This window comes from Vipera berus, assembly GCF_964194415.1.
Source record: "Vipera berus genome assembly, chromosome: W".
In the NCBI taxonomy this organism is placed as follows: domain Eukaryota; kingdom Metazoa; phylum Chordata; class Lepidosauria; order Squamata; family Viperidae; genus Vipera; species Vipera berus.
The window spans coordinates 56,104,307-56,125,482 of NC_138210.1; the positions used below are offsets into that span (position 1 = coordinate 56,104,307).

General features: G+C 42.2%; 1 protein-coding gene across 2 annotated transcripts in view; it reads left to right on the forward strand.

The window, feature by feature from the left end:
- The first annotated feature begins 4,291 nt into the window (after positions 1–4,291).
- Positions 4,292–21,176, forward strand: part of LOC308676098 (tubby-related protein 2-like) — a 38,457-nt gene continuing 21,572 nt past the window's right edge. Inside the window, exons 1-7 of one of the 2 annotated variants that reach the window (XM_081341822.1) lie at positions 4,301–4,389; positions 4,513–4,638; positions 4,783–4,829; positions 8,378–8,413; positions 11,919–11,970; positions 13,694–13,850; positions 18,308–18,433. In XM_081341822.1, the coding sequence (XP_081197948.1) occupies positions 8,382–8,413; positions 11,919–11,970; positions 13,694–13,850; positions 18,308–18,433 (367 nt within the window). In that variant the 5' untranslated portion in view covers positions 4,301–4,389; positions 4,513–4,638; positions 4,783–4,829; positions 8,378–8,381. Of the gene's footprint in view, positions 4,390–4,512; positions 4,639–4,782; positions 4,830–8,377; positions 8,414–11,918; positions 11,971–13,693; positions 13,851–18,307; positions 18,434–21,176 lie in introns of both variants that reach the window. The other variant, XM_081341823.1, reaches the window with a different exon arrangement.

A 21,176-nucleotide genomic window follows, 5' to 3' on the forward strand; every position in this document is an offset into this window, starting at 1 on the left:
CCACAGCTGTTAAGTGAATCACTGCAGTTGTTAGTAACACGATTAAGTGAATCTGACTTCCCCATTGACTTTGCTTCTCATAAGGTCACAAAAGATGATCATATGAGCCCGGGACACTGCGACTGTCATAAATATGACTCACTTGCCAAGCAACTCAATTTTGATCACGTGATCATGGGGATGTGGCAATGGTGGTAACTGTGAAAAATGGTCATATGTTGCTTTTTTCAGTCCCATTGTAATGTTGAATGGACACTAAGTGAACTGTTGTAAGTTGAGGACTATCTAGATAAGAAAAATTATATCAGCATTCTATTTTGTTTTATATCTGCAAATAATCCACTGAAAAAGCAGACAGCAAAAAGCAATTGAGAAGCACAAGATGGAAGAGAGGAATGTAAGGATCAGTCACAGCTATGAGAAGGTGATTAAGGAGTTTAGTAAGCTGGCCTGGATAACCAGCTAAGAGCAGTTTGTTTCAGGGGAGGGAGAATCAAAAATGAAGGAACCAAAATGAGAATAAACTTGACGGGATTTTTGGTAGACAAATGATATAAACAAAAAAAAATTAGCACAAATAAGAGCCATTGAAATCAGGTGCTATGCTAAAATTGGTTTTCTAGAATACTTTTTTTTTCCAACCTGGTGACAACAACTATACTGGCCAGGATTGATGGAAATTGCAAAATGGTCCATCTGGATAATGCCAGATTACAGGAACTAACAGTTGTGGGAGACTTCCTTAAGGGAATTGTGAAAATCATTGTCTAAACATTCTGGAATTTATCATTCCAGAACAGAACACCATTTTTAATCCTTTGTAGCTGGCTGGCACTGTCATGGTTACCCATTGTTCAATAAGAAAACAGTAACCTGTTTGGCAGCGTAGCCCTTCACATTACATATACAAGTGATAAAGCAGCTTCAGTGAGTTGTTGAAATAAAAATATTAATTAGCAGGGAGAAAGTTAAGTGAAGTAGCAACTTTTAAACTTGAGCAGATCTATTCCTCGAGGGATTTAAAAAAAAACAGCAAAGGCTGCTTTGCAAAAATATATTGACAAATACATTTTTAGGATTATAGGATAAAAAAGTGCAATGGCCATGCTCCACTGGGAAGATGATATTAGCATGTCAAAAAGGCTGAAATCTCCAGATAAAGTAAGTTAATAAAAGGTAAAAAAAGAAATACTTATTTTTCTGTTTAAGTTCCAGTACATATGGGACACTCTGTTTGTAAAGACTTATGACTTGGTGTTTATCTTATCATGTAATGTACTAAGATGTTTTTGTTTTTTTAAAAAGCATAATTTCTTGAAATGAGCCTAGTAGTTGAATTCACACATAACATCAAGTCATAAATTCAGTTTACGAACCATAGTGGGTTTGCACATTACACTAAGACAAAGAACAAGACACATGATCCTAAGGTATAACGTGAGCCCAACTGGTAACAATTTGTAAAGTTATTAAGATTAAGAAAGTAGTTAGATAAGCTTTCTTTTTGCTTATTCATTTCTAGAATTTGGGTTTTCCTAATTAAAGAGCTCAGCAGTCGGGCTAACAAAAAATATGTAGTACATAACAGGGTGAAACTCAGTAAATCTAAATGCAGTATCTAAGTAAGTAGTTACTACATATTTTTAAGGGTTAAATAAATGAATTGAAACTGCATTGATCAATACATCTTAGGCAGGAATACTAAGAGGAAATTCACATATTCAAAGATGATGCTTCTGAATATCAGATTTTAGACAAGAATACGGGAATCTTAAGTCTCTGTTTTGGAGCCTCTTAGAGATAATGATTGGGACAGAATGATGAGGTTGTAGTTCAATCCAACAATATCACTGTAAAAAAGGAAAGATGTGTCTCTCTTGATGAAATACAGTTGAACAAGTAGACTACCAGCTTATGATAACAGGATACAAAACTTTAGATGACTAGAGACTTTCATATTAAAGTTCCTTTCAGACAAGCTTGGTTCCGTCATATCAGAGAAACATATTGTTTTAATGGCCATGAAATTTGTTGCCATTGCTGTCTTCTGAGATTTTTGTTCAACTCCTTATTAGAGTATGCCACTCTCGGATTTCATGGTGGGTGTCCCATCCAAGTATTAATCAACCTGACACTGAAGTTTGTTTGTTTTTTAAAAAAATTGGACAGGTTTAGCTAGGAGCTACCATTTGTTGTGATTACCAAATAGATTAAACCGGTGTTTTCCAAATTTGGCAACTTTTAAATTGTGTGGACTTCAGCTCCCAAGATTCCTGGCTAGGGAATGATTGGTTAGGGAATTCTGGGAATTGAAGTCCACGCATCTTAAAATTGCCTAGGTTGAGAAACACTGGATTAAGCCAAAGTCAATCACCATCAACTCATCAGATTTGCAGATGACACCAAACTGGCAGGAATAGTGAATAAGATAGGCTCAGGAAACAGAAGGATCTTGACAGACTTGAACAATGGTCCCTATTTAACAAAATGAAATTCAATATAGGGAAAAGTAAGGATTTACATTTAGGCAAGAAAAACCAAATGCACAGGTACAGAATAAGTAGTAACTGGCTCAACAGTAGTAACTGTGAAAGAGATCTTGGAGTTCTACTGGACAGACATTTAAATATGAGCTGTAGCCCAAAAAAGCCAATACAGTCCTAGGCTGCATTAACGAGAATCAAGATCATGTAAAGTGTTAATACCACTTTATAATGCCTTGGTAAGACAGCATGTGGAATATTGCATCCAGTTTTGGTTGCCACAATATAAAAAAAGGTATTGAGACTTTCTAGAGTGCAGAGAAGAGCTACAAAGATGATTAGAGGACTGAAAGCTAAAATATATAAAAAAACAGTTGCAGGAATTGGATTTGTCTAGTTTAATGAAAAGAAGGACTAGGGGTGACATGATAGCAGTGTTCCAATATCTAAGGGGTTGCCACAAAAAAGAGGAGCCCAATTTATAAGAAGCAATGGATGGAAATTAATCAAGAAGAGAACAACCTAGAACTAAGGCAAAATTTCCTGACAGTTAAAACAATTAATCTAGTGGAACGACTTGCCTTCAGAAGTTATGGGTGATCCAACACTGGAGGTTTATAAGAAGAGATTGGAAAAGGATTTGTCTGAAATGGTATAGGATTTCCTGCTTAAGCAGGGGGCTGAACTAGAAGACCTCAAAGGTCCCTCCCAACTCTGTTATTCTGTTATTCTGCCATGACAGCCAGTGATATACAGAACATCAGGAGAGTCCTGAATTAGGTCAGCTACTGAGCTGGGAAGGAATGTCTGAAAACTGAATGGAAATTCTTTGTAGGAGCAAATTTATGTCACAGAAGATGCCTCCAATTCCTCCCTTCCATCACAGCCAGTGGGATTCCTTGATCCAGCGTGTAATATTTTGCTAAGTCTGCAGACGTTTCTACAGGAAGAACAAAATGGGCTATTGAGTTGTACCAGCCTGGCTGAATGAAAATTCAATCTGAATCCAAGTCACAGAATGGCCAATTATGCAAAACTGGCTATATGGGCATCGTAATGCTTAACAACTGTATGATGCTTTGTGTTCACACACGCTCATTTCCACATAATTTCTGCATCTGGTTGTGTGGGCAGATTAAATACCTCTCCCTTTTTTTTGGGGGGGGGGCTCAGTAATCTTACACACCACCTTCATAGAGAAAGGCAATTAATATGCTCACGCGTGGGTGACAGAACACCCACCCACAATTGTCTTTTCCCATTACTAGCATAACTAAGATCTTATGCACAGCCATGGACATTGGGGGACCTAATTATCTAAATATAAACGTACCCACATGGATTTCTGAAGCTAATCACTCACATACCCGCTTTCTCAGTTTTAAGCAGGGCTTTTTTTTGTCATAGAACGTTCAGAACGGAGTTCCGGCACCTTTTTTGGATGCAACCTTGTAGGGTAGGCAAGGCGGGTTGCATGACATGTGTGAGTTCCAGCACCTTTTTCTTTTACAAAAAAAGCACTGGTTTTAAGTATATGTGAACATGGTAGAGGAGCATGTGCCTACTAGCACAGCCTCCAGTAGACCTTTATATAAACAAACTACAAAGTCTCCATAAAGAAGACTATGCCAGCCACAGAACCTGGAGACTTAAGACAAAGCTGATTAAGCAAGAGAGAATGCGATGCCGGTTTTGGTGGGAGAAGAGGAGGAGGAGGAGGAGGAGGAGGAGGAGGGACCGTCAACTGCCCTCCCACTGAGCCAGCTGCAATTTGAAGGCAACGTCAGAACTGAGCGAGAGAAAGAAGAAGGGAGAGAAAGAGGGGGGGGAATGGGAGGGCGGGCAAGATCTAACTTGGATGTTTGTGATTTGAGAACTGGGATATACTGGATACCGTAGAAAGCGGGTAAGTAAAAAGGCAGGCTGACTTCTTTTGGTGTTGAATATCGTTCTGTTGTGTTGCTCACTTAGCTTTGTTGGCATTCCCTGGCAAACGGTGGGATACAAATATTTGAAACGTGTTTTGTAGCGTGCGTCAAAAGTGACGGAGCACAGAGAGCAGTAATGGATTCTGAAGCTTTGTAACCCAGGCACAAAAAAGAAAAAAAAAGAAGGAAAAAAAGAGAAAGCAAAAGACTCCTTGCTTCAGAGAGAAGTGAGTAGAGCCCAGTGATTTAAAACAGAGACACTTTCGGAGTCGGATCTAAAACTGCTGGGCCCCACTTTAAAGGTGCTAAGAAAACTACTTTGCAAGATATTCTTAAATATCTGTTTTGGTTTTTTTTCTCCCCGCTTCCAGTTGCAGTTGGAGCCTATTTTAGTGCAGCCGTCTCCGAGACACAAGATGTAAGTTACAGAGAACATTCTCTCTATAAATTTGTGTGTGTGTGTGTGTGTGCCTCGGGGGGGGGTTTATTTATGTTAATCTCTAATGCCCTGTCTGTCTTGGGATAAGCACAGATGCCTGAAATGGACAGCCTTGGTATTACCATGCCTTCACGCTTTTAATCCACACTCTTAGTCTCCTAAGGTCATGTTTTTTTTAAGACTTCTAAAGGCAATACCGGTTGCGCTGTTGTGAACTCTGCCATCTAGGACAGAAATGGGCAGATTTCAAGCATGTAGAATCTGCTGAGTTTTTTTACTCAAATCCCAAGACCTACAAGTGGAATCAGATACAAAACCTGTGACTCAGGCAAAGGGACTCACAGCACAGTAAGAATAGGGCGCTTTGGAGCACAGCAGAATTCCTGTCTAGTTTTTATCAACCCAATCTTTATAGTTATTAAGGATATATATATATATTTATCAGCAATCTCATTTAGGAGAAGGCAAGCCTTTTTTAATTGGTTTTGGACACTGGGGATTAGAAACTTTTGTAATTTCTTCTGGAAATTATCCAAGAAATCTAATAATATGTTCCCAACTGCTTTCTAATCATCCATAACTTCAGGACAAATGTAATTGCAGTAATGTCCTACACCAGGAAATGTACATGTGTGAGTGTGTATGTATGTATACATATGTATTGTATATGTATATGTGTATATGTATTTTAATGTTGTGTATAGGTATGGAAAGAGACGCGGTGGCTCAGTGGGTTAGGACGCTGAGCTTGTCGATCAGAAGGTCGGCAGTTTGGTGGGTGGAATCCCGAGTGCCGCGTAGCAGAGTGAGCGCCTGTTACTCGTCCCAGCTTCTGCCAACCTAGCAGTTCGAAAGCACGTAAAAATGCAAGTAGAAAAATAGGGACCACTACGGTGGGAAGGTAACAGCGTTCCGGGCGCCTTTGGCGTCTAGTCATGCCGGCCACATGACCACGGAGACATCCTCGGACAAGCGCTGGCTCTTCGGCTTTGAAATAGAGATAAGCACCGGCCCCTAGAGTTGGAAACGACTAGCACACATGTGCGGGGAAACCTTTACCTTTTACCTTTATAGGTATGGATGGATTTATTCATCTTTCCATCCATCCAACCACCCAGTCACCCTGATTTTACCCCAAATTAAGGGATTACAAGGTCGCAAAAAGGGAGTTTTATATATATATATGAATGAATTAGGCTGTTGATTCTTCAAGCTTCAATATGAACTATACTGCCTTTGTGGTGATTCTCCAAGACTAGAGATAATTGATTGAATATTATCAACAAATACAATCTTTAGATTTCTCTAAGTAGGTATAGATAGGACCATTGTCTGCAATGTTGTTGAGCTCTTGATATGATTTTCTCTCTTTGTGAGGTGAAATATTCCTCCTTAATTCTTGATCTAGTGGAAAAGTGTACCATCATGTAATCAGCTGCCCCTGTGGTGAACTCCTATCATGTCTCTATTGCCTGGGCCTCAGTCACCTGACATCCTTCCATGGTAATGGGTCCTCTATAATAGTGTTTCTCAACCTGGGCAATTTTAAGATGTGTGGACTTCTCAAGCACAGCTGGCTGAGGAATTCTGGGAGTTGAAATCCACACATCTTAAAGTTGTTGAGGTTGAGAAACACTGCTATAGAAGGATGCCTTTGGTTGGTGCCAGAGTAAAATGGAAAATCAAATGCTATAAAACCAAGAATAAGTTGAGGCACTGGTGGAGAGAAGATGAACTAAGAGTCAAGGGTCAGAACAGCAACAAAGTGTTGCCCGAACATGTTTGTGGGGCAGCTAGATGCCTGTGGGGGGGAAAACCCATATGTAGTGTTAACAATGCTAAGCTTGATAACCAAGTCTGACACAGCATAAGGCAGCTTTGTAAATCTTTCTAACATTTAAGATCTACTGTGATTGCTGAGGGTAAAAACTAGGTCTTTGGGCTTGACTGGCTAAGTTAGGAAAAGCACTGAAGCAAAAAATAATTGCCTCTTCCTCCACTTTCCCATATCAAGTCACTATTTACCCAGCCCAGGAAAGAAATGTCACAGTGTGCTTTTCTCCATCCTGAATTCTTTATTCATTATGAGAAGGTCTTTTACAGTATTGGAAACCATCTGTAGATCTCAGCCATTTTCTGGGACAGCTGCTAAATTAATGAGAAAGCATTTGATTGAAATTTTCTGCCCTGAGGTTTTTTTTGCCTAAATCATTATTTTAATTCATTCTCCCTGCCTCCCTAAACCCCTTAAAATCTCTTATGGCAGCCTTTCTGGGCCAAAAATGTTCTCCAGGCATCACTCTTGCTAGGATCATGGTTCATTTAATAATATATAAAAGGTAAAGGTAAAGGTTCCCCCGCACATGCGTGCTAGTCGTTTCCGACTCTAGGGGCCAGTGCTCATCTCCGTTTCAAAGCCGAAGTGCCAGCGCTTGTTCGAGGACGTCTCTTTCGAACTGCTAGGTTGGCAGAAGCTGGGATGAGTAACAGGCGCTCACTCTCTTACGCGGCACTCGGGGTAAAGTTACCAAGTTCTCAGCAGTGGGAATACTTTCACTTTTAGAGCCCATTCTCTCTCTTCACTTATTAAGAAAGGCATTCAACCTTTTACTGATGGCCTTTGCAGGCTATATAGGTAGTCCTTGACTTATAACCACAATTGAGCCCAAAATTTCTGTTGCTAAGCAAGGCAGTTATTAAGTGAGTTTTGCTCCATTTTATGACCTTTCTTGCCACAGTTGTTAAGTGAACCACCGCAGTTGTTAAGTTAATGATGTGGCTGTTAAGTGAATCTGGCTTTCCCATTGACTGCTCGTCAGAATGTCACAAAAGATGATCGCACAACCCCGGGACACTACAAGAGTCATAAATACATGCCCGTTGCCAAGTGTCTGAATTTTGACCATGTGATCACGGGGATACTGCAATAGTCATGTGAAAAACAGGCATAACTCACTTTTTTCAGTGTAGGTTGTAACTTCAAAAGGTTACTAAATGAATGGTTGTAAGTTGAGCACTACCTCTACTTTTAAATGATAAAAATAAATAAAAAAAGACAAGGTCACAACCTTGGCATGTAAGCTTATCATTTTTACATGCATGAAATCCCCCAGATTCTGAACATAACATTAGAGATCACATTGCTGTCATCTAATGATCTGTAGGATTTTTGTAGCCCAAATGTAATACTATAGACCAGGGGTGTCAAACTGCCAGCCCGCGGGCTAGATGCATCATGTGGAAGCCACGCCCAGCCCATTGCCGGCAATGGCAAAACCGTCCCGATACGTTGTGCGACGTCACGTGATGTCAAGGGTTTGACATGTCTGCTAAAGACCTATATTTAGATTAAAATGGCTTGGAGTTCTATAGATGTGGCCTGCTTGAGATAGGAGCACAATATTTATGATAAAGACAGAAGACTCTAATAATTAATTTCACTGTATGATTAGGACCTGATTTAGCATGGGGAAAGCCATTTTAATGTTTGTGATTTGATTCTTCTGTACTGATTTTTTCCCCTTCAGCATAATGGAATCCTCAACTACATCCACTCCTGGAAGGTAAGGAAGATGACAACACAACAGTGACATGGGAATGGATGTTTAAATCTGTTCAAACTTCCAATGGAAAAGAGTACTAGAGTCTAGCCCTATTTTATGCTGTGTATACAAATATAAACAACCAGTAATGGGCAGCGAAGAGTTGAGGCTTTCTGTCTAAATTTGGTAGCCTACCTCAGCCTATGTGCTAAGGTGGTCCTGATTTAACAACCACTCATTCAGCAACCATTTGGACTTACAACAGGACTGAAAAAGTGATATTTACAGGGGTTCTTGAAAGTCTAGTCATCACAGCACCCCCCCCCCCAAGATCACATGACTATGATCCATGTGATAGACAACTGGCCCAGGTTTCTTATTGTCCCGTGGTTGCATGATCACAATTTCTGACATTATCTGCCAGCTTCCCACTACTAGCAAAACCAATGGGAAAGCCAGCAGGAAGTCAGAAGTCACAATCATGAGGTGCTTGCTTAACAACCTATGATTTGCTTAACAGTGGTAACTGGGCATTGCCAGAACTGCCTTTATACTAACTAAGCAGTATGGTCATGTGACATTGCATGTTACAACTGCATTGTTTAGTGATAGAAATTCTGGTCCCAGTTATCATTGTTAAGCAACGACTAGCTGTACTTAATGTTTTGGGAAGGAAAGCCTAGGTGGGTCGTGTCACACCTGTGAGCAAGGCTGAGATTTTCCATTGGAAGTCTCTTTGAAGGATTGAGTCTTTATTTTTATTTTTAAATAGCTACTCCTATTTTAGCATCAGAATTTTCATTTTATTTGCCGTCCATATTGTGACCAACTCAAAATGCAAAGGACATACTTCCTGTTTGCTTTTTCTCAGAAGAAGGCTATCCATAGCACTGATTGGCTGGCCCTTGTATCAGACATGAACCTACCAGCCACTCAGAACAGGCTTCAAATAGGAAGAATGTTCCACTTTAAAAAAAAAGAATTGGAATTAATACTGGAGTGAAAACCTGATGGGATTGCCAGTGTGAAGTGATTGGCTTGGGGATGGGTTCGAGGAGATCCATTCTGATGTGGAGGCTGGAATTTGCATCCGTTTGGGAGCAATAGTGGGCCAATGGATGGATGGTCAAAATGAAGACTGCACTTTTTTTCTAGTACATCAGTAAGTAGCTATATATAAACAGTACGGTAGAAGAGATAAGATGGGCCTCGTGTACTGTATATATATTCATTACATTTCTGTCTCTTCTCTCTAAGGCAGTGATTCTCATCCCTGGCAACTTTCAGACATGTGGACTTCAACTCCCAGAATTCCCCAGTCAGCAAGCTTCTGGGAGTTGAAGTCGACACATCTCGAAATGCCAAGGTTGAGAAATAACTGCTCTAAGGATTAAAAGCAGAGCGAGTGATTCCACTTCCTGGCTTTCATCCTTGGAACAACTTTGTGAGGCAAGCTTGGCCTCACATCATCTAGTGAGCAATGTGGTTGGACAGGTTTCCCCCCCTCCCCCCCAAGGCCAAAAAGTAGAATTTGGCTAGGCCTCTCACCATCTCAGGGCCACAACTAAAAAGTCTCTGCTATTCCTAGAAACGGTGGAAACTTCTTTGGAAGATGGAAGGGAAGGAAGTTCACACAGGAAAAAAAAAGATAATATCAGAATGCATTTTTGCTTTGGTGGGCTTTGGTTGTAACTTCCGTGACTTATCTGCGTATTAAAAAATCACATGCCACTATTTTGATAGGGCACCTCTACATTTAGATGCTTCGTGGCATAAGGCCTTTTTAATCTCAGGAACTGCCTGCCTTTGTTGTTTCTGTCCATCTGGTGAGATCAAGCAGGATGGGGCCTGCTCCAGATCCCCTTGATTAGAAATTTCTTCTGGTGTCTTCTCTGTCATGGTGCTTGCCCATAGAATGATTTCCTCTGAGAAATCAACATGGCTCCCATTCTGATGACAGTTGAGAAGCAAACCTGTTTATTCTCCCAGGCTCAGGGAGATAGAAATGGTTGAGGCCCTGTTATATTAGATTGTTTTAGTTTATATATTTGTTGTTGTTGTTTTTTACTTTTTAATTATAAACTCTCTGGAGTTGTTGGGATTCAGTCAGCCTATAGACTGAATAAATAAATAAATTGTCTCCACATAAGACAATTATACTTTGCCTTCTACTTCAGTTGTGACATTAGAAGCTCATATTATTGAACTTTTAATCTAAACTTAATATCCCAGCCTGGTCTAGCCTTCAGTGATGCTTTAGGATGGCACATCTCATTTTTTTTGTTCTTTCTAGAATAGTAGCCTTCTGCTTTGGGGGCGTCTCAGTACTTTGTATATATTTTGATTTTACACTAGTTTGACTGTCAAAAGGACTTTGAGGCCTGAACTTTTGTGGGGCTTCTGAGATGACCCTGGTGGAGAAAGAATGGCAGCTTGAATATGCAATACTGTATAGAAAAGGTTGCCTCTGTCTTTGAGGCGATATCTCTCAAGACGGGAGTGGTCCTTGAAAATGGCTTTTATTCATTTATTTAGCGTATGGTATCTACAGAGATAGTGCAATGACTGATATGAAAATTTAGTTTAATTAAAGTGTCAGCAAATAAATGTAAATGTATGTATATGTATGTGTCTAAAATAATAATATGTGGACAATACAAGATAGGAGATAATATATTAAGATAAAACCATAATAAAATCACCATAATGTGGAACCATAGAATTGCATATAATATAATAATATGATATGATATGATATGATATGATATGATATGATACGATACGATACGATACGATACGATACGATACATGACATGACATGACATGACATGACATGACATGACATAATGATAGATGTTATAACACTACAAGAGATTCATTTAGCTGATGCGGATCAGATTAAAGCTTGGGGGAAGATCCTGGGGTAGCTGATTTAACATCTAATGTCCATGGCTCCTTAATGTAGCTCCGTCATGACACCAAAGAATGCAAGATTGTTAATTGTACCCAACAATACAATATTTAGTGGCTTAAACATGCTTAAACGGGATTTAAAACATGATGCATTGAATCGGCCTTTGCTGATCTTGTATCTGAAGATATAGACCACAACTCCTATATCTTCCAGCCATCGTGGTTAATCATGCTGACTGGATGTGATTGGGACGGTAGCATCGGATGTCTGAAGGACACTGGTTTGGAAAACAGAATGGAAAATAGTGCTCAATTAATGAGCTTTGGGTGGGGTGAACGCTGCGAGGGAAGCGATGTCTCAGCACAAAAACCCTTTTCCCAACCCAGACCTGGATGCCCTTGAAAGCTTTTGTGAGGTCACAAAGTCCCTGTAATGCCATGACATTCAGAATCTCTGGGAAGCAGGTAATCCTGGGGGCCCACCTGTCAGCGGATGGGGCTGCCCTGGCGCTGGCAGAGTGATGCCACATCTCAAAATGTACCACAATCTGTATCGCCGCCTCCATGCCTTCCCCAGTTCACCTCTTAACACTGGCACCTCTTTTCCTTCTAGCAATGGCAGTGGTGAGGCAGCATTAATCCGGAAGCAGAAACTCGAATTCCAGGTATTTTGTGCTGGGGAAAAGACTTTTTCCGATTCTGTGGTGGTATTGGGATGAGAAGAAATGGCTCTTGGTGTGAAGAAACATCTTATGCAGTGAGAGATGAGGTGGGGAGGCTAAAAGCAGTGTGGAGCAATTGACACATAAGGGACATGATGTTGTCCGTAGGAAAACTGCAGGTAAGATACGGAACTCTAAACTCTGTCCTTCCATCGTGTTGCTTGTAGTGGGTGTTTGAAAAACACAAGCCCGCTCTTCTCTTTGTGCGAAGAGGTTTGTTGCATGGTGTTTGGGCTCCCACCTTGTAGAAGTGTGCCGTCTCGAAGATTCTGGGTTCTTTTGAGAGGAAAGCTGATATATAAATAACACAATTAATGTGAAGAACAACACCCTTAATAAAAATAATACCACATCTTACCCCATCTCAGTAAGAAATATTTTAGTTCAGAGCTAGGGAGTGAAAGAGACTCAACGAGGCATCTTCTCAACCAGGTGGATTGAGGTACATCCCTGGAAAATATAGCCGAGCCCTTTGTGAATGTTCAGCTTTTATTTTATTTTAAAATTAAATCTAAATAACAACAACAACAACAACAAAATTGGAAGGTACCTTGGAGGTCATCTAATCCAACCCCCTGCTCAGGCAGGAAACTCTGTACCATTTCAGACAAATGGCTGTCCAGTCTCTTCTTAAAAACTTCCAGTGTTGGAGCATTCACCACTTCTGGAGGCAGGTGGTTCCACTGGTTAATTGTTCTAACAGTCAGGAAGTTTCTCCTTAGTTCCAGGTTGCTTCTCTCCTTGATTAGTTTCCATCCGTTGCTTCTTGTCCTGCCTTCGGGCGCTTTGGAGAATAGCTTGAGGACTACAGGTAGTCCTCAACTTACAACAGTTCATTTAGTGACTGTTCAAAGTTATTATAATGGCGCTGAAAAAAAGTGACATAGTATTATTTTTCACACTTATGACCATTTTGCAGCATCACTGTGGTCACATTATAACAATTCGAACACCTGGCAGCTGATTCGTACTTATGACAGATGCGGTGTCCTGGAGTCCTGTGATCAGCTTTTGCGACCTTCTGATAAGCAAAGTCAGAGGGGAAGCCAGGCTCACTTAACAACCTTGTTACCAACTCGAACAGCTCCAGTGGTTCAATTAACAACTGTGTCCAGAAAGGTTGTAAAATGGGGCAAAATTCACTTAACAGCTCTCTCTCTCGCTTTGCAATGGAAATTTGGAGGAGAAAAGAGAGGAGGAGGAGGAGAAGGAAAAGGAGAAGGCGGCGGCAGCAAGTCATAGTACATTCATTCCTATGCAATTGCTTCCTGGCTAAAAACAGTTCTACTTGTTTCTGGTCAGAAATGAATCCTACAGAGTTGAAAGTAGGTTGCATTTATTTATTAAGTTTATAATGCTGCCCATCTCACTATCCAATGCAAGTCTGGACAGCTCACTCACTCTCAGCCCACAGTGTTAGGCTTGGGGAACAAGCAGGTCAGTCAATCCCTGTCGCAACCAATGGACCAATATTCAGTCAAAAAAGTGGACCTTGCACTTTCAGAATAACAGTAGGGAATGAAAAATAAAAATAAAGGCTGCCCTGGAAAGCTGATCTGCCACTGAGTGTCAGAACAGACATTTAAAAATGAATTACGTGTGCCTCTTTGTAAGCAATAGACGGTAACTTTTCCTTGCTTGCAATCTCTCTTGAACTCCTTTTCAGCGCCGTATCATTGAAAAGAAGCAACGCCGAAAGCGCCAGGAGCCACTTATGGTTCAGGCCAATACAGACACCAAGGTGAAGGGGTGCCGGGGGAGGCAGAAAGCCGAGGAACGCATCCCACTCATGGAATCTTGCAGTGAACACAGCCTGGGGAATAGTGAGTATCCTTGTTCTTTCCAGTCTTATGCTCTCTTCTTTCAGAACTGCTAACTTCTCTTTCAGTGGGCAAGGCTTGGTCAACATTGGTGTACTCAAATCTGCAGATTTGCAGGTAGGTCTTTTGTGCTTTCTGAATAATAATATCACTGTTACTCATTTGTTACTCCCAAATTGGCCTATGTCAGGGGTAGGCAACCTTGGCTCCTTTATGACTCGTGGACTTCAACTCCCAGAATTCCTGATCCAGCCATGCTGGCTCAGGAATTCTGGGAGTTGAAGTCCACAGAGTCATAAAAGAGCCAAGGTTGCCTACCCCTGGCCTGTGTGTAACCTGTGTCACAAATTTGCCATAGCTTTCCTCTTTTGCCACTTAAGGTGACTGTTGGCAGAGTGGATGCATTTCAAGGATAAACAGAATGAAAGAACAAGTGAAGAAAGAGCAACAGCAACTTCAGAAAAATGCACGTTATGACATATTGATCATTTTCCAGACTAGTCTTAAAGAGTTTGGATTTGGCATCCTTTGGATATTTTCTTTGAATTAAGAATTACACAGGTTTGCTAATTTGTTACTTTTGACTGGGGAATTCTGGGAGTTGGTCCATACATCTTAAATGATGCCAAGGTTGAGAAAGGTAATCTATGGTAGCCAAAAATCAGGAGGAATCTGGTAGTGTATTTTCTGACACACGTTATTAAAAGCTGCAGTTTTGTGAGCTGCAGTTCACTTCATCAGATCCATACAGTACTTCCGATGTAGGGCTAAATTTGGAATCTCCTCCCATCAGTGGCATAGCGTGGGTTGTCAGCACCCGGGGCAATTTGCGCCCCCTAACCCGGTGACGTCATGGCACCGCCGAAAAGACGCGCCCCGCAGCGGCGTAGACTTTCCAAGAAGAGTCGCGCGCATGCGGGATGCTTCCGGGTCCCTCTCGAGGGCGGCTGGGCGGGGCTCCGACCTGCAAAAGCCGCTGCATTCAAGCTCGCACGTGAGCCCCGCTAAATAAAGCCACGCATGCGCACGAAGCTAGGCCAGCCGGCCGGCGGGTCCGTCTTCGCTCGGCCAAGCCTGCCGGGGCGCCTGCGGGGCGCTTGCGGTTGGCCTGAGCCTGGGCGGAGAGTTGGGCGCTTCTATTTATTTTATTCAGTTTATGTGGCCGCCCATCTCACCTGTCGGACTCGTTTCGCTTTGCAAGAAAGAGCAGCTCGAGAGCGGAGCCAAGCCGACTCTGTGCAGCCCTTGGGGCTCCCTGAGCAGCTCAGTGCGAGCGCGCCCCCCCCAGATGTTGCGCCCGGTGCGGCCCGCCCCCCCTGCACCCCCCACGCTACGCCACTGCCTCCCATCCCCTCATCCCAATCAAATCGTAAACCAGTCAAATCATTCATTGCATCGGATGCTGTGATTGGCAGTTCATGAGGACCCAGATTGTTGGGGGCAATTAAGCTGACTTTGTAATAATGCCGCTTGGGGGGTGTATGAAAGCCCTAATAAGCAGGCATATACATAGAATGAAGGCTACTGCTAAGCTTGTAAGCCGCCCTGAGTCTTCGGAGAAGGGCGGGATATAAATGGAATAAAAATAATAATAAAATAATTATGCCTTTTAATAAAATTTGTTAGCCAGAAAAAGTGCTGCCAGACTCCCCCTGGTTTTTAAAGGGAAAAATAGTAAGAATGAATGTCCAAACTACAGGCAGACAAGTTTGCAAAATGTGTGGTGCAGCAGAGATCTGATTAAAAGGGTACAGAAAGTTACTGTGTGTGAAACGGGGAAAGTGTAGTGCAGTTTTTTCCCTGCCAAAGCCTACGCAGACCAGATTTTTTGCTTTGCAGTGTATCGTTGAGGAGTGAAAAATATGAATGAATGTGAACAAAGTGATGGTTATCTATATACTGATTTAAAGGAAGTGTGTGACAAAATTAATATGCTTCAATTTATGAGATATTTTACACAAATATCGAGTTGAAGGTTGATTGCTGAATGCAGTGAGTGTGGTATACGAATGGAAGGCGTGCTTATGGGAAAATAAATCCAAATGGTTCATTGCCGAACAGAAGACAAAGATGTGCGATTTCTCCTTGTTTGTGGAAATATTACACGTCTGCTGACAGGGACCTGGATATTGCACGTATGTTTGGATACCACCACAGATATGTAGCTGGCTAAAAACCCAAATGGCCTGCAGTGAAAAATGAGATTGTGTGATGCACTGAGGAGTATGGCTCTGAAAAAGAATTTATCAAAGGCTGAAGTATATGTTGAAAGCGGAATGAACAATTGTTAAGTTATACCTAAAGGGCAAAAGTGCAAGAGAGAAGTAGAGTTCGTTCCCATAAACTGAATGGCAACTGAAAGTTTTCATTAGAGTTACCATATCTTCCCTGCAAAAATCTGGATGACCTCTAGATAGCAGGCAAGAGACACCAAATGTTAATTCTTTGCTGCTCTGTCATGGTCATAGCCCAGATAGGGTAGCTCTGCCCTTCTTTCAGGTTCTGCCATGTCCCTAAGGAACAGAAAGCTGTAAAGCAAGAGTTGTCTAATCTTGACAACTTTTAAAACTTGTGGACTTCAATGCCCAGAATTCCCCAGCCAGCATAAAGTTGCCAAGACTGGGCACCTCTACTGTAAAGGGACAGGTTGCTGATCTGGAGCCCAGTATTATTTCAACAGGTCTATTTGGCCCAATCAGCAATCTTATTAGGATGATCTAGTCCAGGGCTTTTCAACCAGTGGTACGGGTACCACCTGTGGTACATTGGCCCCTGGCAGGTGGTACGCGACCATCCTAGAAAAATGGTTGCGGGGGGAGGGAAGGAGCTGAACCGGTGGCAGCACCGCACAAGCCTGAGCGAGAGATGGCTGGAGTTGCAGGGCTGTCAGGGCTCAGCGGAAGCGCCAGGATCAGCGCCAGGCTCCAGCTGGAGCTCGGCACTGATCCTGGCGCTTTTGCTGAGCCCAGAAGAAGTGCTGATCAGCTGGAATGTTGCAGCATCTCCAGGGTCTTGTGATTTCCATTCAGATGCTTGGCAACTGATTCATATTTATGACGGGCACAGTGTCGCAGGGTCATGTGAAGTGACCAAAACCTGCTGCAACCACCCAGCAGAAGGGGGGGGGGAATAAAAACCAAACACCCCCCACCCCACCCCCGCTGCCAATCTTCAACAGAAATGCTCACAACAATGAAAACCTCAGACAGGAGGAAGAGCACCGCCGGGCAGGCAGGCAGGTGTCTTGCTCGGCTGTGGCTTGGGGGGGGCACTTTTTCAGTGCCATTGTAACTTTGAACAGTCACTAAGCGAACTGTTGTAAGCCGAGGACTACCTGTGCTTCATCACTTTTTCCTTTTTTTTTTTTTTGGTCATCAAGTTTTTAACACCTTGCAAGGCGACTGGTGGTACTCGGATGTTGCCATATCCTAAAAGTGGTACAATGGGTGAAAAAGTTGAAAAGCCCTGATCTATTCCGGTGGTGACAAACCTACGACATGCAATAAAATTTTGGGTGGTACCCTACCATTCCATGGCTATTCTTGATATCACATCCCATTTTTGCATAATTTTGGGAAGCTGCAGAGGCCATGCAAAAAGCAGCCTCTGGACCCTCTGAAAATGAGTTTGTTTTTGTTTTACTTGTATTTCGTTTTTGTAATTATTGGACATTTGTTTATATAACGCATAGCACCACATGACCGGGCTGTATGCTTTTTTAAATAAATGTATATGTAAAGAATTATTTCTCTCTTTGTTTCCGAAGGTGGGGAGGCAATGACAGGACAGCAGAGTCAGGTTAGGCATTTCAAAAAAAATTTGACACACCAAGCCCAAAAGATTCACCATCGCTGATGCAGTCTACGGGTTCTCTCACAGAACCATATCCCAAAGCCCCCTTTTTCACAAGGCAACTGGACTTTCTTAGTTCTTCTTTGAAGGCCACTTGGAGGTTTATCTGTGCTATCAGGGTCACCTGAGTAGTACAAATGGGTCTGGACAGAGAGGACACCGCTGGTTTGAAAGAGGGATCAAAGAGGCCATCTATGTCAAAATTGAACAGCCCTCTCTCGACAGGGGGGGGGAGGGCCACGACACCATCTATCTCCAGCCTACAACAGCCTCAATGACTCTCTAAAAGAAGGCAAATGACCAGCTGTCTGCAAGGAGTATAAATCCTTCCACTCCCCACCATCCAGTCAGAGCTGAAGAAGCTTCTCGGATGAGAAGTGAAACGTCTTCAAAGAAAAATCAAGAAAGTCCAGTTGCCTCCTGAAAAAGCATCTTTGGGACAACCATGACATGAATGACTACAAATTTCCATAGACATTGGTACTGGAGCAATTTGTCTCAGGTAAATAGAAGAGAGGATGGATAAATGAGACTAGGAATCAGGTTGGAAATTTTTTAGTGAGCACAAATTACTCCTTTTAACGTACAAATTGTTTGTCTCTCCAAAGGTGCAAACAACCCTTTTCTTGTGGAGTCTGTTCCAGAGGCTCACCTTGGTGTCCATATGTGGGGTAGCTCTATCCAGATGAGCCGGTCACACAGTGGCCAGGGGGAAAGCCAAGCAGCTGGACCAGGTAACCCAAAATTCTGAGGCACCAATTCCAGATGTGCTACGTTGTTCTTCTATGAGACCCTCCAGTTTGAGCTGCCAAAGTTTCCAGCAATCCAAAGCAATCTTTTTTTTTATTCATTTTGTTTCTTTTTTCCCCCAACTTGCTCTCTGTGCCATCTTTGGTTAAAAAAAATAAAAACTTCTCAAGGCAGGTGAGTTGTTGTTGTTGTTGTTAGTTGCGAAGTCGTGTCCGACCCATCGCGACCCTATGGACAATGTTCCTCCAGGCCTTCCTGTCCTCTACCATCTTCTGGAGTCCATCTAAGCTCACGCCTACTGCTTCAGTAACTCCATCCAGCCACCTCATTCTCTGTCGTCCCCTTCTTCTATTGCCCTCAATCTTTCCCAGCATGAGGCTCTTCTCCAGTGAGTCCTTCCTTCTCATTAGGTGGCCAAAGTATTTGAGTTTTAGCTTCAGGATCTGGCCTTCTAAAGAGCAGTCAGGGTTGATCTCCTCTAGGACTGACCGGTTTGATCGCCTTGCAGTCCAAGGAACTCGCAGGAGTCTTCTCCAGCACCATAGTTCAAAGGCTTCAATTCTTTGGCGCTCAGCCTTTCTTATGGTCCAGCTTTCACTGCCATACATTGCAACTGGGAAGACCATAGCCTTGACTATACGCACTTTTGTTGGCAGGGTGATGTCTCTGGTTTTTAGTGTGCTGTCTAGATTTGACATGGCTTTCCTCCCAAGGAGCAAGCGTCTTTTAATTTCTTGGCTACAGTCCCCATCTGCAGTGATCTTGGAGCCCAGGAAAATAAAATCTGTCACTACCTCCATTTCTTCCCCATCTATTTGCCAGGAATTGAGAGGGCCAGATGCCATGATCTTGGTTTTCTTAATGTTTAGTTTCAACCCAAGTTTTGCACTCTCCTTCTTCACCCGCAACAAGAGGCTCTTTAGTTCTTCTTCACTTTCTGCCATTAGAGTGGTATCATCTGCATATCTTAGGTTGTTGATGTTTCTTCCGGCAATCTTAATTCCAACTTTTGATTCATCTAGCCCTGCCTTTCTCATGATGTGCTCTGCATATAAGTTAAATAGGCAAGGCGACAGTATACAGCCTTGCCGGACTCCTTTCCCAATTTTGAACCAATCAGTGGTTCCGTGTCCAGTTCTCACTGTTGCTTCTTGGCCCGCATATAAATTTCTCAAGAGACAAATAAGATGGTCTGGTATGCCCATCTCTTTAAGGACTTGCCAGAGTTTGTTATGATCCACACAATCAAAGGCTTTAGCATAGTCAATGAAGCAGAAGTAGATGTTTTTCTGGAACTCTCTAGCTTTCTCCATGATCCAGCGTATGTTAGCAATTTGATCTCTAGTTCCTCTGCCTCTTCGAAATCCTGCCTGTACTTCTGGTAGTTCTCGATCCACATACTGCTGGAGTCTAGCTTGTAGAATTTTAAGCATAACTTTACTAGCATGAGAAATGAGTGCAATGGTGCGATAGTTTGAACATTCTTTAGCACTGCCTTTCTTTGGAATTGGAATGTAAACTGATCTTTTCCAATCCTGTGGCCACTGTTGAGTTTTCCAAATTTGCTGGCAAATTGAGTGTAGCACTTTTACTGCATCGTCTTTTAAGATTTTGAATAGCTCAGCTGGAATACTGTCACCTCCACTAGCTTTGTTGTTGCTCAGCTTTTCTAAGGCCCACTTCACTTCACATTCTAGGATGTCTGGCTCGAGGTCAGTGACCACCTCATTGTGATTATCAGGGACGTTAAGCTCGTTCTTGTATAGTTCTTCTGTGTAATTTTGCCACCTCTTCTTAATCTCTTCTGCCTCTGTTAGGTCCCTGCCATTTTGGTCCTTTATCATGCCCATTTTTGCATGAAACGTTCCTTTCATCTCTCCAATTTTCTTGAAAAGATCTCTGGTCCTCCCTATTCTGTTGTTTTCTTCTATTTCTTTGCATTGTTCATTTAAGAAGGCATTCTTATCTCTTCTAGCTATTCTTTGGAATTCTGCATTTAATTGGGCATATCTTTCTTTTTCTCCCTTGCCTTTCACTTCCCTCCTTTCCTCAGCTATTTGCAAAGCTTCCTCAGACAGCCATTTTGCTTTCTTGCATTTCTTTTTCTTTGAGATGGTTTTGGTTGCTACCTGTTGTACAATGTTGCGAACCTCTGTCCATAGTTCTTCAGGCACTCTGTCTATCAGATCTAATTCCTTAAATCTATTTGTCACCTCTACTGTATATTCAACAGGGATATGATTTAATTCATACCTGACTGGCCTAGCGCTTTTCCCTACTTTCTTTAATTTAAGCCTAAACTTTGCAACAAGAAGCTCATGGTCTGAGCCACAGTCAGCCCCTGGTCTTGTTTTTACTGACTGTATAGAGCTTCTCCATCTTTGGCTGCAGAGCATATAGTCAATCTGATTTCTGTGTTGACCGTCTGGTGATGTCCATGTGTAAAGCCGTCTCTTGGGTTGTTGGAAAAGAGTGTTTGCTATGACCATCGTATTCTCTTGACAAAATTCTATCAGCCTGTGCCCTGCTTCATTTTGTACTCCAAGGCCAAACTTGCCTGTTATTCCAGTTATCTTTTGGCTTCCTACTTTAGCATTCCAATCCCCCATGATGATAAGGACATCATTTTTGGGTGTTAGTTCTATAAGGTGCTGTAGGGCTTCATAGAACCGGTCAATTTCATCCTCTTCAGCACCGGTGGTTGGGGCATAGACTTGGACTACGGTG